The 15,043-nt window shown below is 35.4% G+C and overlaps 1 protein-coding gene across 7 annotated transcripts in view; it reads right to left on the reverse strand.

The window, feature by feature from the left end:
- Positions 1-15,043, reverse strand: part of sphkap (SPHK1 interactor, AKAP domain containing) — a 202,478-nt gene that overhangs the window by 44,390 nt on the left and 143,045 nt on the right. For all 7 annotated transcript variants that reach the window (XM_009293859.5, XM_009293856.5, XM_073928751.1 and 4 more), the window contains one exon: positions 14,027-14,137. In XM_009293859.5, the coding sequence (XP_009292134.1) occupies positions 14,027-14,137 (111 nt within the window). The remainder of the gene's footprint in view (positions 1-14,026; positions 14,138-15,043) is intronic.

Genomic DNA, 15,043 nt, shown 5'->3' on the forward strand with positions numbered 1-15,043 from the left:
TGTACAGTCATTGCTTTAGACTCGTCCACTTTTTGACACGCATACTGGGTCAAACATAGCCGAAGTTTTAAAGTCTTCACAGTGATTTACATACTTTGCACAGCGACATGGATACCTCCTAATGGTGTTGAAAGAGTCACATACTGTATTTATAAGGTACAATTCACCCTAAAATATCATTCTGTCTTCATATAATGATGTATTGGCGGCCGCAAAATCACACATGACGTGAGCTGACCGTGAGCTGTTACTACAGAGGGCGGACTATGATAGACTATTTAAATAATCATATCGCATTTTAGAGTTATGATTACGACGAGCATTAACTCTTTGGAGTACAGAGGTACACAAAAATGCACGACAACATGAGACACTTGATAGCGCCGACATCAGCGATGCCGAAGAAATAGTAAACCTGCCTAAACTGCTGAAAAGAGTCACGACTGTCCTGTGTAATGAAAAGACGGCCACCCTGTCACTCATCATGCCCAACATGAAGACAGCCATCCATAAAAACCTCTCAGACAGATACACATCAGTTCAGGATTATTTTAAAGAACTACTGATTACCTGAAAATGTAGAAATTTTTATTTTTTTTGCACACACAAAAAAGCAAGTGACTAAACAAAGCCTTAAGCTCTTACTGTTAAATTCAATTGAATAGAATCATTTCAGTAATATTTTATAAGAAGTTTTTAAATAGTTTTATTTTCCAGAGACAGTCCTGTTTAATTTATTTTCTTAAAGAAGGTTCCGTTTAACAAGTTGAAACAAAAGAAATACATAAAAAATAGTTTACTTGGTACTTAAAATTTTTTTAATAAAATTTGCATTTCAGTTTAATTTTCAATTTTTATTCCAAATATCGTGATACATATCGAATTGTGAACATTATATCGTGATACACATTGTATTGTCAGCTGAGTGTATCGTTACACCCCTATTAAACATACTACTCGGTCATCAGAAAAGTACGTTCTATACAGTATGAATGTGAAAAGTATGAATCTACTAGCCAATACTGAGTCACAGTCATAGCGCCACCTGCTGACAGAAGTAATTTTCTCAACCAAACAACGTCTGACCTGCCTGAAAATCCACATGTTCAATGAGATTGCTGTCCTAAAGACATCTACATGCTAATATTGAGTCACAGTCAAAGCGCCACCTGCTGACAGAAGGAAATTTGGCATAAAATCTATGATTTTCTCCAATTTTTATTTGATATATCAGCTTAAATTATTATTGTTTGATGTTCTCTGTCATCCTGAGGCCTGGTGAGCCAGTGTGCGAGGTTCCTTTCATCGCTGCTTGCAGCTTTAATCTTATGATTAAAGTTGTTGTGCGTCCGCCGGTTCCCGCCTCGGAATGAGCGAGTTTTAGCTACTTGTACATTGAGGTAGCATTTAGAAAAAAACAAACAAACATAAAAACCTACTGCCAGCTAGCGTTTCTGAAGTGTTATTGCATAGCAACACAAACAGCACTCAGAAGTATAAATGCCCGAATATTGGCAAGGCAGGGGCCGTGGCTCACACTGATCACTCGATGTAGAAGTATATTCATTCATTCAATCATTCATTCATTTTCTTGTCGGCTTAGTCCCTTTATTAATCCGGGGTCGCCACAGCGGAATGAACCACCAACTTATCCAGCAGGTTTTTACGCAGTGGATGCCCTTCCAGCCACAACCCATCTCTGGGAAACGAAGAAGTATAAATCAGCTTTAAGTGATTGGATGTGGATCTGAGTGCAATTAGCAAGTTTACATTTGACTAAACAAACAAACAAAGCTGTAGGCCAGGATGTAAAACAAAAACTACAAACAAGGTTGATTTGAAAGCACCCCTAAAGGGTCACCACATCCCAAAAATCTTTTTAATGAAACCAAACTGCAAAATGACTCATAGCAGCGCTCGAGAGCATACTCTGTTATAAACCCCTCAACAGTGGCTAACCAGAAAACAGAGGTCATTATGTTGGTCGTCAATGGAGAAAGATGTTTTATGGGACGCGATGGTGTAGTTATGGTACCTGCTAGCTAAAATCATCAACCTGATGAATTATATATGGACAGAAAGTAGATGAAACCAGTCATATAAATCAAAATGATTACTGTGAAGATCTAAAGGGGAAAAAGTATGTATGGTATTGTACTGTAAGAGTTTGAAACAGCTCAGCTGGCCTGTTTCTCTCTGTTCCACAAACATTTTTAACTGACTTACACAATGAAAGGGGTTGTTCAACCCAACTCTAAGAGCCCTACCATACACCAGACACAATGCGGCACCAGGCGGCATGTTTTTTTTTTTTTTTGCTTATTTCAGCCCGGCACAGATATCTTTTAAATAGCAAATGCATTTGTGGCCATTTTTGCACCCATGGATGTGCTGGTCTGAAATGAAGGTGTGATTCTAGGCGCATTGTTGACGTATTGCTATTTTGAGCCAACTGAATCAAACCGCACCATTGACCAACTAAAAGCTTGTCAAAAGTCAATTGTGCAGTATATATATATATATATATATATATATATATATATATATATATAAGCATGTTAGTGTGATTGGGGGTCCAAACCGTGTGTACACATTGCTTATTACACACACAGGGATGCACAGCTGCACACAAATATCTGTACATCTTTACAGATTTAAATGTAAAAAAAAATTTTGTCTACATAAATATAAAAAACTGTACGTCTTTCTACTTACAAAGTTTGCCATGCGAATAGCAAATATGCCATGGCGTGACAAAAACTTGCTCTTAAAGGGAATGGAAAGTGAGTCTCTGATTATTCTCATTCTGATTACTTACCTCTATATACATTTCTGAGCAACAAATACGTCCCAGGAGCTACATTTTTCTGAGAATCCACCAGAGGCCACTGTGTACGCTTTTTGAAATCTTAAATTTCTCTCACAAGTGCCATTCGCGTCTGCTGTTCTCAAATAAATCAATCAGAGGCTGCTGTCGACTGACTGACTGACCGATCCCCACCAACCCCCTTCCCTAAACCCAACCAATACTGTTTTTAAATTTACCAATTGACCAGCATCCACCACCTTCCCTAAACCCAACTGACAGTGTTTTCAAAAGCAATCCAGAAAAAGAAAAGCCCTCGCAGATGCCTGATTTCTACCGAGTTTTACGATTTTGCCACATTCTCAACTTGTTATTTACTGGTTTGCTTTATTTTGTGCCTTTTATTTTTGTTTTACCTGCTTTCTGGAACCGTTCTTCGCAGGACTCGAACCCTGTTGTTATGGGCAACCAGCCACTGGACAAACTGGTAACGGTAGAAAAAATCAGTAGAAAAGACGTCCACGCGGAAGTAAGCGGTCAGCTGGTAAGCACAGCCTCATAGCTCCCCGTAGCGTTCATTTTAAAGACGAAATGTAGCCATACGTTCCTCTGGCTACATAATTCGCGATCTCCAGAATTGTAGATAGCGCTACGTTTTTTTTAGAATGAGCCTATGTTGGATTGGTTTAACGCAAGTCTCACCAAAAACACACCCATAACTCAAGTGTATAAGGACAAATCTTTTAAAACATGCGCTGGGCTCACCAACCATTTTTCCCACCCTTAAAATACCAAAAGTCAATTCAGACATGCTAAGTGCACCTGTGCTTAGATCGTTAAAATAGAGCCCTGAAGGTCAGATAAGCAATATCAATGACCTTAAAGAAAGGGTGAACACGAGGCACCTCAGCTGTGTTCAGATGAGACAGAGCTGACCTGCAGATTCAGTCCTATTGGAGGCACAAACACATACAGCGGTCTAAATAAAAGATGCTACTTGTCCAGAGCGATCAGTGTGTGTGTAATCCCATTTGACCACACAGAGACTCCAGGGTGGCCTACAGCTCTGCAAAACACACATATGATGTTTAACACACACATATACACACACAGTCTCTGTCATGTCAAACTACACATAATGCCCTCTGCAAACCCTCTGTCTGTCTCTCAGGGTTTACACAAACTCTGTGGCTCACTGCATAAGACAACTGCTTCAATGACACCAGATGAGCAAAGAGATGAGAATAGATGAGAGAGTTAACTAGAAAAGAGAGATGAGACACAAGCAGAGAAGAAGCCAGATATGACAAGAAGACAAGAAAAGAAATGGAGCAGGAAAACAAAGATGGAAAGAAATAAAGACAAAATATTAAAGATAAGACAAGATAAGAAGAGTTGAGAAGAGGAAAGTTCAATAAGGTGAATTGAGAAGAGTGGCCATAATGAAATGGGAGAAAAGATGAGCTATAGCAAGGAGACCGAAGCGGTTGAGAAGAGGTGAGAAAACGAGATTCAATTTAAGGCGTACTCGCACTATGTACAGTTGCCGGTTGAACCAGGCCAAAGCACACTTGTTCCCCCTCCTATCTCCCCTGACGGCCTGCACTCACATTACATTCAGGCCTGGGCACGCTTACGTCATCGATGATGCGCTGGTCAGAAGCGCTCTCGCTCAGCACAGTGGACATTTCTCTAGTTATATTGTTTGACATGCAGTGACACGCAGTCAAATATTTCGCCAAACAGATCAGCCCCTTTATGACGCTCATGAGCAAACATAAAGTCCTCGTGCTGCAGGTATTAGGAGGTTTGCTGAAGGTGCAGCTGTCGTGCAGTGAGAGGTTTGCGTCTTTAATAATCTACGACAGTTACGTTCATTGAACAGTAAAAATGAAAAAAAAAACACATATGAAACAGTCCCCTAAAAGTCACTTCTCGCTTTCAGTTTCGGGCTTTGGCGCGTTTTGCACTCAATCGTACCACGCCTAAGCCCAAGTGAACCGTGCTTAGGCACACCTCTTCCAACCGGGCCAAGGCCGGCAAAGTGAACTGTGCCTGAGCCCGATTTAGCGCACTCACACTTCTCACACGATCCGGGAAAATCTGGGAAAATGTTACAATGTAGACTGTGTCAAAGCAGCTTCACATAAAAGTTCTAGTAAATAGAAGTCCAGTTTTCAGAGTTGAAGTTCAGTTTATTTCAGTTCAGTGTAGTCTAAATTTCACTGCTGGAAGTCCAAACACTGAAGAGCAAATCTATCGATGAGCAGCTCCACAAGTCCCAAACCAAGTAAGCCAGTGCCGAGGAACAAACTTCACCAATTGACGAAAGTGAAAAAAAAAAAAAAAAAAAAACACAAGAGAAACCAGACTTACAGCACGACCAAACTTCTTGTGCAGAGCTGCAGTCAAGGCGCCAGAGAATAAACTCTTGTAAAATGTAAAACCCAATCTGTGTATAATTTAACAACGGTGTTGTTAATCTTTTACACAAAAGAGTTGGGGCTTATACAATAACCTCTAAGATGGGTAAATCTTATCTAAAACAAAAAGCCAATAACTCCATTTGCCATCTTTGCATTATTTATTCCAAAGAAGCAGATCTGGCACAAATATAGCATAACTTTTTTCCACAATACAAAGAAAATCCATAAGCTTTCAGTAAATTTTCTGACCGTTATAATCAGATTCTCAAGAACCAATTCAGAAGAACATTGTTAATAATAAGGAAATAAATGTCTGACGGAGTTATGCCTTAAGGTGTACCCTACACATTTTTTTTTACATAATTTTATCAGCAATTGCATGCACAGTTCTCCATTGGCCATTCAGAAATGTGATGGCTATAGACCAGGGGTCACCAGACCTGGTCCGGGAGGGCCGGTGTCCCTGCAGGGTTTAGTTCCATCTTGCCTCAACACACCTGCCTGGATGTTTCAAGTATACCTTGTAAGACCTTGATTAGCTTGTTCAGGTGTGTTAGATTAGGCTTGGAGATAAAATCTGCAGGACACCGGCCCTCCAGGAACAAGTTTGGTGGCCACTGCTGTAGACGATGGCTGCAGGCATGTAAGTTCTAATGGCATGCAAGTTCTAAAACCTCCATCATGTCTCAGTATTTTAGAACAACTCCAAGATTAAATCAATCCTAAATGAAAACTGAAAAGTAAAAAATAAATGCACGTTCTCCACTATGATCTTCTGTATTAGAAACAACAATTCATCAAGTCAAAATCCTCCAAATATCTTGAGTATATATAATCCTGACTCAAATCAATGCACAGGATCTGAACTATACAAGTTTTTGTATCGTCATTGCCAAGACTTTAGATTCTTCTCTCAACTACAGGAAGATACTTGAAGGAGCCAACGATAGCCATGTCCCAAAAAGTTAACAAATGCTTTTTGAACTCGACAAAGTAATTCTTTTTGAGGATTTAAAAAAAGATCAGAGACAAAAAGAGATGAGTGGAAGAGACAAAGACAAGACATTACAAGACAAGGGAAGATGATGAATGAGAAAAAGTTGACAAGAGAAGGGAAGTGAGGAGATAAAACAAGATGAGTGGAAACAAGATGAGTAGAGAGGAGACTAGTGAAGAGACATGTGAGGAACGGGAGAAAAGAGGAGCCTAAAAAAGTGGGAATTACAAAAATGTATAAGCACACACTTGTTATAACTCACTGGTTATTGGAGGCGCGCACACACACCTAATTTTAATTACAGACTAAAGCTATCAATTATGTTCGCCGGTTTCCAAAGTAACCTGACACGGCCTACTAACTAACACCTGACTACCACTGACCCAAACCCACACCAGTAATTACATCATACAATCACCCAGTCGTCACACACCATGGTCCAACTCACTTTCTTTTAGAGGAGAACATTTATGTCACATGTAATCAAGAGCATTAGTGAAATTATTTGAAAAATAAATTCAAAATGCATCACAATTCTCTCTACAACCAATTCTAAATGTAGTTTTGAACAGCAGATGGCGCTTTACGCTTTAGAAACAGTCCTGTTTGCTTGCATCCAATTCCTTACAAATACCACTTGAACCTAAAAGAAGGTTTAAATTAATCTCACAACATAAAAGCCAACTTACATGACTCAATCAGACGCAAAACGGCTCTTCCTCGTAAGCATTTGAGTGTAAGGTTAAAATTTAGCCTAGAGCTCCACCTGCTGCTAAAAATTAGCATAGAGTGCTGTCAACTGTTAAAAACTAGAATAGAGCGCCATCTGCTGTTAAAAACTAGCATAGAGCGCCATCTGCTGTTAAAAACTAGCAAAGAGCACCGTCTGCTGTTGAAAAACTAGCGTAGAGTGCTGTTTGCTGTTAAAAACTAGCCAATAGCACTGTCTGCTGATAAAACCTAGCCTATAGAGTGCTGTCTGCTATTAAAACTTAGTTATGGCTATATATGCTGTTAAAAATAGCCTAGAGCGCAGTTTGCTATTTAAAACTATCCTAGAGCTACATCTGCTGGTAAAAATTAGTATTGAGCACTGTTTGCTGTTAAAAACTAGCCTAGAGCTACTTCCGCTGTCAAAAACTAGCCTAGAGCACTGTTTGCTGTTAAGAACTAGCCTAAAGATACATCTGCTGTTAAAAACTAGCCTAGAGCACTGCTTGCTGTTAAAACAAAACTAGCCTGTAGGGTGCTTTCTGCTATTAAAAACTAGCCTAGAGCTATATCTGCTGTTAAAACCTAGCCTAGACCACCGTCTCCTGTTAAGAACTAGCCTATAGAGCACCATCTGCTGTTAAAAACTAGCCTAGAGCTATATCTGCAGTTAAAAACTAGCCTAGAGCGCCATCTGCTGTTAAAAACTAGCCAAGAGCTACTTCTGCTGTTAAAAACTAGCCTAGACCACCGTTTGCTGTTAAGAACTAGCCTATAGAGCACAATCTGCTGTTAAAAACTAGCCTAGAGCTATATCTGCTGTTAAAACCTAGCCTAGACCACCGTTTCCTGTTAAGAACTAGCCTATAGAGCACCATCTGCTGTTAAAAACTAGCCTAAAGCTATATCTGCTGTTAAAAACTGCTGTTAAAAACTAGCCTAGAGCGCCATCTGCTGTTAAAAACTAGCCTAGAGCGCCGTCTGCTGTTAAAAACTAAGCTTGTAATTGAATAACGAGAGAATAGCGATGCATTTTCAAAATCTTATAATCGACGCAGAATGGATTTCTCAAATGATTTGTCACCACAGCTTTAGTGTTATCTTAATGAATTATTACAGGATCCCCTATAGAGACCCAGAAAGCGGAGGCTTCTTGTTAAACAGTCCTGCTCTTGAGAAACACACTGAACACGAGGGACTGAGTATGTAATTAGCATTCCGTCCCTTTCCTTTACAAGACGCTGTCTGCTCAGCGACAACTAATAATTTAAATTAGAATAATTTTTCTCAGTTTTAATGGATGAGTGATTCCTCAATTAAATGTGTCCAGAAGAGATCAATGCACACGAGGTAATTGCCATACGGAGATGAGACAGAAAAAAATATTTAATTACAAAATGATTTTTGACCAAAAATAAAGTATAAAAAACAAACAAGCAAAAAAAAACAAAACAAAAAAACAATCAACCTGTTAAAAGAAAGAGTAATTGAATTATTATTATTGTTATTATTATTATTAAGACTTGGGAAAGAGCAATAGAGTGGGATTACAGTACATGCATGCTTAACTTACGCCTATTGCAAGGCTCCCAGGAATACTTGTTTCTGAGCAAAGAATAAAAATCTTCAGTCTTATACAGCAACTGATATGCCTGTCAGGCTTTTTTACAACTGGCTGGATGAGCATTATCCATTATTTATTACACGGCTGTCTGGAATACTTAATTCTGATTGGTCAGTCGTGAACATTACAAGGTGTTATCTTTGGATAGCAACAACTAAATAACAGTGAATACATTCAATACATCCACATGTGTCTGTTTGTCTGTCACGCCTGTTTTTGACTGTTTGGCACCATCTTGTGTTCGAATAATACATAGGTTAGTATTTATGCTTTTTTTAGCCAGCTTTGTTTCTGCCAGCTTTGCGTTATTGACTGTTTGGCGCCATCTTGTGTCTGAATAATTTGCAGGTTAGTGTATACTCCATCAGCTGTTTTTGTTTCTGTCACCTTTGTGTTTTTGACTGTTTGGCACCATCTTGTGTCTGAATAATGTGCAGGTTAGTGTATACTCCATCAGCTGTTTTTGTTTCTGTCACCTTTGTGTTTTTGACTGTTTGGCACCATCTTGTGTCTGAATAATGTGCAGGTTAGTGTATACTCCATCAGCTGTTTTTGCTTCTGTCACCTTGGTGTTTTTAACTATTTGGCACCATCTTGTGTCTGAATAATGTGCAGGTTAGTGTATACTCCATCAGCTGTTTTTGTTTCTGTCACCTTTGTGTTTGTAACTATTTGGCACCATCTTGTGTCTGAATAATGTGCAGGTTAGTGTATACTCCATCAGCTGTTTTTGTTTCTGTCACCTTTGTGTTTGTAACTATTTGGCACCATCTTGTGTCTGAATAATGTGCAGGTTAGTGTATACTCCATCAGCTGTTTTTGCTTCTGTCACCTTTGTGTTTGTAACTATTTGGCACCATCTTGTGTCTGAATAATGTGCAGGTTAGTGTATACTCCATCAGCTGTTTTTGCTTCTGTCACCTTTGTGTTTGTAACTATTTGGCACCATCTTGTGTCTGAATAATTTGCAGGTTAGTGTATACTCCATCAGCTCTTAAGTTTCTGTCAGCTTTGTGTTTTTGACTGTTTGGCACCATCTTGAGACTGAATAATGAGCAGGTTAGTATATACTCAACTACTATGGTTCAGAACAATGTTTTGTGTCTAATTTTAATGTTTTGTGGCAAGTAGCTGTGTAATAACCTAGATAAAGTACATTCAGGACGGTTGTTTTCACAGAATAAAGCTCTTCAGTCTGATAAAACAGTGCTCTGACATACGTCAGGCTGCCAATAAGCTTGTCAGGCTTTATTCTGAGATAACAACCTCCTGATGTACTTCATCCCTAACTTAATGTGTTGACAATGTGTAAGGTCATGTTAACACCCTAAACAGCTAATATATGGAGAAAAGGTCATTTATAGCTTAAGCAAAATCCAGTCATTCACTGCAGCCATGCATTTATTTAAGTTGTGGTAATAGTTCCATGAATTTTTTAAATGCGTCTTTCTCACGCTCACTCTCTCTCTGGCACTCGGCACTGGCATTAGAGTCTGAGCGCCAGCTGGTGTGTGTGGGACTGATTCCCGGCGCGGAGCTTTTGTGTTAAAGGAACATCATGTGTGACATCAGCGCAGTTAAAGCACAGCCCTGATGAAAGCTGTTCTGACTGCACCTGAGCCCGAGGGTGGAGGAGTCTCCGTCTGATCAGCCCCAGCGCACGGATACGCAACAGGCCATGCCACTTTCTGCCATCACAAATTACAACGTGTTTTATTTCTGGCTACAAAAACCAGCGGTCATCATCAGACAGACCCAAAAAATGTGTAGTGGTTTTGTAGTGGTGCACCAAGAATTGATACAATTTCTGCCATGAAACTCTATGCGTGCACAGGCTGATAAGTCAGCTAATCTGCTCCTACATGCATAGCAGGTCTATACGGCCAAGACCAAACATGTCAACATTGCCATATACATATTCATTACCATACTAAATCCTGAGAATGGTCATAAAAGAATTATTTTTATAAGGGCTGCACAGTATTTCAATATAAAGTCGATATAGTAATGTGGGAATCTGCAATAGTCACAACACAGGACCTGCAATGCCAATTTGGGATTATAATTAACCACAGTATAGAGAACATGATTTTATTTCAAAGTTTAATCTTGTGTGTTTTCAAGGCCTGTGACTTGTGATTTCATTAGATTACAACTATTTGTTGGTGTCAATAGCCTAGTGGTTAAGTGCGCCGATATATGGCATCATAATGCTCAGGGCGACCCAAGTTCTATTCCCGGCTCGGGGTCTTTTGCCGACCCTTCCTCTCTCTCTAATCCCAATACAACAACAACAAAAAACAAATGCCTAATTGTTAAAAAAAAAAAAGAATAAAATAATTTTTTGAAACTTTTTAGACACAAGACCGTTGTTTATTAAAAAATTGTTTATTGATCCATTGAATACTCAGTGTTATTTTACATTTTATTTTTGAATTTCTGTACCTCAAAACTGTTAAACACACTGAAAACCATAAAGTGCTGTTTATTTAAAATGTAACATTGTTCTATTGATTTATTCATGCTTTAATTTGTTGACTTTATATATTTTTGTGTAATTTGGAATATATTATGACAATATGATATATTTCCACTCACCTACAAAATCCCAGTCAAAGTCAAACTCTCAAAGTAAAGTGATGAATTGTTTCCAAACAGAGTTACTAAAGTTGTCTTGTGAAATTATTTTCAACATGAATCGCACAAAGACTAAATATTACAATGTTTGTTTTTTCCAATATCGTGCAGCCCCAATTTTTTACTGTAAAAAAGGTCACATTTTATAATATTGTACAATTCACACTATTACCAAACCATTAACTGAGATTTTAACACTTTCAGAAGCAGCAAAAATTGCAAACAGGTGCATCTATAATATATTTAGAAAAATCCATGTTATTATGTATATGATCTAATCATCTATATGATAACATATTTGATAATAATAACTGACTTTCCAAAAATAAAATAACAAATAAACAATATCAATATTGACAGTAGCCAAAATTGGTAACAGAAAATATCATATATAATATAATATAGTATAATATAATATAATATAATATAATATAATATAATATAATATAATATAATATAATATAATATAATATAATATAATATAATATAATATATATAACTTTTAGCACTTTTAGAATTGCCAAAAATCGGCAGGTCACACTTACCAAAATAAATCTGAAATTTAAATCTGGCAATTGGTAAAACTCTAATATATTTCATATTATTCTGCATATTCAGTATAAATGATTTAATAATCTATATAACAAAAAATAAATGATAATAAGCAAAAAAAAAAAAAAAAAAAAAAAGCACAAATAGATAAATATATCAATATTGACATGAGCCAAAATTGGTTATACAAAATATCAGATATTTGCAAAACACAAAATCATGCATCTCTAAATATAATATAATAATATACTATATATAACTTTTAGCACTTTTAGAATTGGCAAAAATCGATATTGACTGGTCTTATTTATCAAAACAAAAAAAAAGAAATTAAAATCTGACATGAAAATTGAAATCAATGCATCTATAATATATTCATAAAAGTTCATATTATTCTGTATACTCACTATATATGATCTAATCATGTATATGACTAAAATAGATGATAATATTAAGCAAAAAATAGATACAAGTAATATTGTCATCAGCCAAAATGGGTTATAGAAAATATCTGATAAAATCATTTATCTCTATATAATATAAAAATATATACAGCTTAAGTCAGAATTATTTACCCTCCTGTGATTTTTTTTTGCTTTTTCAAATATTTTCCAAATGATGTTTAACAGATTCAGGAATTTTTCACAGTATTTGCTATAATATTTTTTTATTTCGGCTAGAATAAAAGCAGTTAATATTTTTTTAAAACCATTTTAAGGCTGATATTATTAACCCCTTAACCAGTATATTTTTGGATTGTCTTCAGCAGTGGTTCCCAAAGTGGGGGTCGCCGGACAATGAAGGGGGGGTCGCTTGGTGATTTCCAAAAATCTAATAAATTTTATTAAACCATTAGAGTTACCATATTTTATCCATACTTTATCCATAACCTTCTGAAAATAAAAACAGTTTACAGTTACAGCCTTTTGTTATTATTGGATTGCGATTCTTGGGGTGATTACATTCTATTAGACACAGCAATAGCATTAGATGCAGCAGAATGATTTTATGACAGCAAGATGAACTTTCTGGCACATTTACAGCACTTCACATACATGAAAAAAAACAAAAAACAAAGAATAGACTTGGGCCTTTAGGTGTGTGTGTGTGTGTGTGCCGTTGCATGCAAGATTTCTATATTTATGACCACCTCAGAGTATATTGGGGGTTACAAATAACTTGGCATTGAATACTAGTATATTTTAAAAATCTAGTCAAATATTATGTACTGTCATCATGGCAAAGATAAAAGAAATCAGTTATTAGGATTTAATTATTAAAACTATTGTGTTTAGAAATGTGTTTGCATACCAAAATGATAATTTCTGTTCACTGAATTATAAAAAAGAGCTCTAAAATTTGAGCCAAGATCTCAAAATAATGGAAAATCCTGGTGTAAAATTTCCATAACATGATCACCACGCAGATAATCAGAAAGACAATTCAAGATAATTCATCCTGAAGGAGCTGAAACCCCGGCGGGATCACGGCATAATGTTATGCATAGTAAGATCGCTGCCGAGCCATCATTTACATGAGACAAGAAACTTGCCATTAAAGTAAAGCGAAGTATAAAATCTGTCATTAGACTGTAATTATCCAGTCCTGCAGTTAGTGCAGCTGTCATCCAAGCGCAGATCCATTCTCATGCTGCATATAATATTCAGCCACAGCCAACATCGTACCACATCATCACCGCAATCACCAGCACATTTATCAGAGGAGGCTCAACACAATATACAGGAGAAGTCAGAATTATTAGTCCCCCTGTATATTATAGTCCCCAATTTCTGTTTAACGCAGAGCATATTTTTTCAACACATTTCTAAAAATAATAGTTTTAATATCTAATTTCTAATAACTGATTTATTTTATCTTTGTATAATGAAGATTTGTTCTGTAGACAATTGAAAACAAATATCGCTTAGGGGGCTAATAATTTTGACCTTAAAATGTAAAAAAATAAAAATAAAAACTTAAATTAAAGCTTTAATTCTAGCTGAAATAAAACAAATAAGACTTTCTCCAGAAGAAAAAAATATTATATGAAATACTGTGAAAAATTCCTTGCTCTGTTAAACGCCATTTTGGGAAATATTTAAAAATAAAAAATAAAAAATTATTATGATTTCAACTGTATATTATTCAGCCACAGCCAACATGATTACCGCAATCAACAGCACATTTATCAGTGGGAGCTCAGCACAATGTATAGACACATGTGTGGATGATTTCAGCACTTCTGGAGTGTGTGAGATGTGAAAGAGACTCACTGTCGGGCAGCCGCTGTCATGCTGGTCCTCCAGAAATCCAATTCTGCAGAGCGTCTTATCATTCTTCAGCCAGTACTCAGACGAATCCAGAACACTGTTACTGCACAAAACCTGAGAAGTCAAACACACGCTTTAGTCAGACTGAGGCAGGATATCTGGAGAACAGCAAACGTTGAGGTCAAGAAATCATGTGGCAAAAAAATAAAATGAAATGGATAAAATAAATTAAAATAAAATAAAATAAAAAATAATGAAAAATAAAATAAAACATGGAGGTTCATTCTGTTGTGGGAACTCCAGATTAATAAAGGAACTAAGCCGAAAAAAGAATAAACGAATGAATAAAAAAATAAAAATAAAATACAATAAAATAACAAAAAAAAATAAAAAAATAACAAAATAAAATAAAACTAAACTAAATAATAAAATAAAAGGAAAAAAAACTATAGAATAAAATAAAACAAAAAAATAAATAAAAAATAATATGAAATATAATAAAATGTAATATAATAAAATATAATAATAAAAAATAATAAAATGCAATAAAAATATAATAAAATAATAATAAAAAAACAATAAAAATAAAATGAAATAATAAAATAAAATAAAATAAAACAAAATAAAATAAAACAAAAAATAATGAAAAAAAATTAAAATAAAATAACAATATAAAATAATAAAATAAAATAAAACATAAAAAAATATAATCAAGTAAAATATAATAAAATAAAATAAAATAAAAATTATTAAATAATAAAATAAAATAATGAAATGAAATAAAACAAAAAGTTAAATTAAATTAAATAATAAAATAAAACAATAAAAATTATAAAAAAATAAAATAAAATGATGAAATAAAATATAATTAAAAATAATAAATAAATAAATAAATAATAAAATAAAACAAAATAAAATAAAACAAAAAAATAAAATAATCACATAAAATAATAAAATAAAATATAAAAAACTAAAAAACAATACTAAATAAAACTAAATAAAATTTAAAACAACATAATA

This window comes from Danio rerio, chromosome 18 (genome assembly GCF_049306965.1).
Source record: "Danio rerio strain Tuebingen ecotype United States chromosome 18, GRCz12tu, whole genome shotgun sequence".
NCBI lineage: Eukaryota > Metazoa > Chordata > Actinopteri > Cypriniformes > Danionidae > Danio > Danio rerio.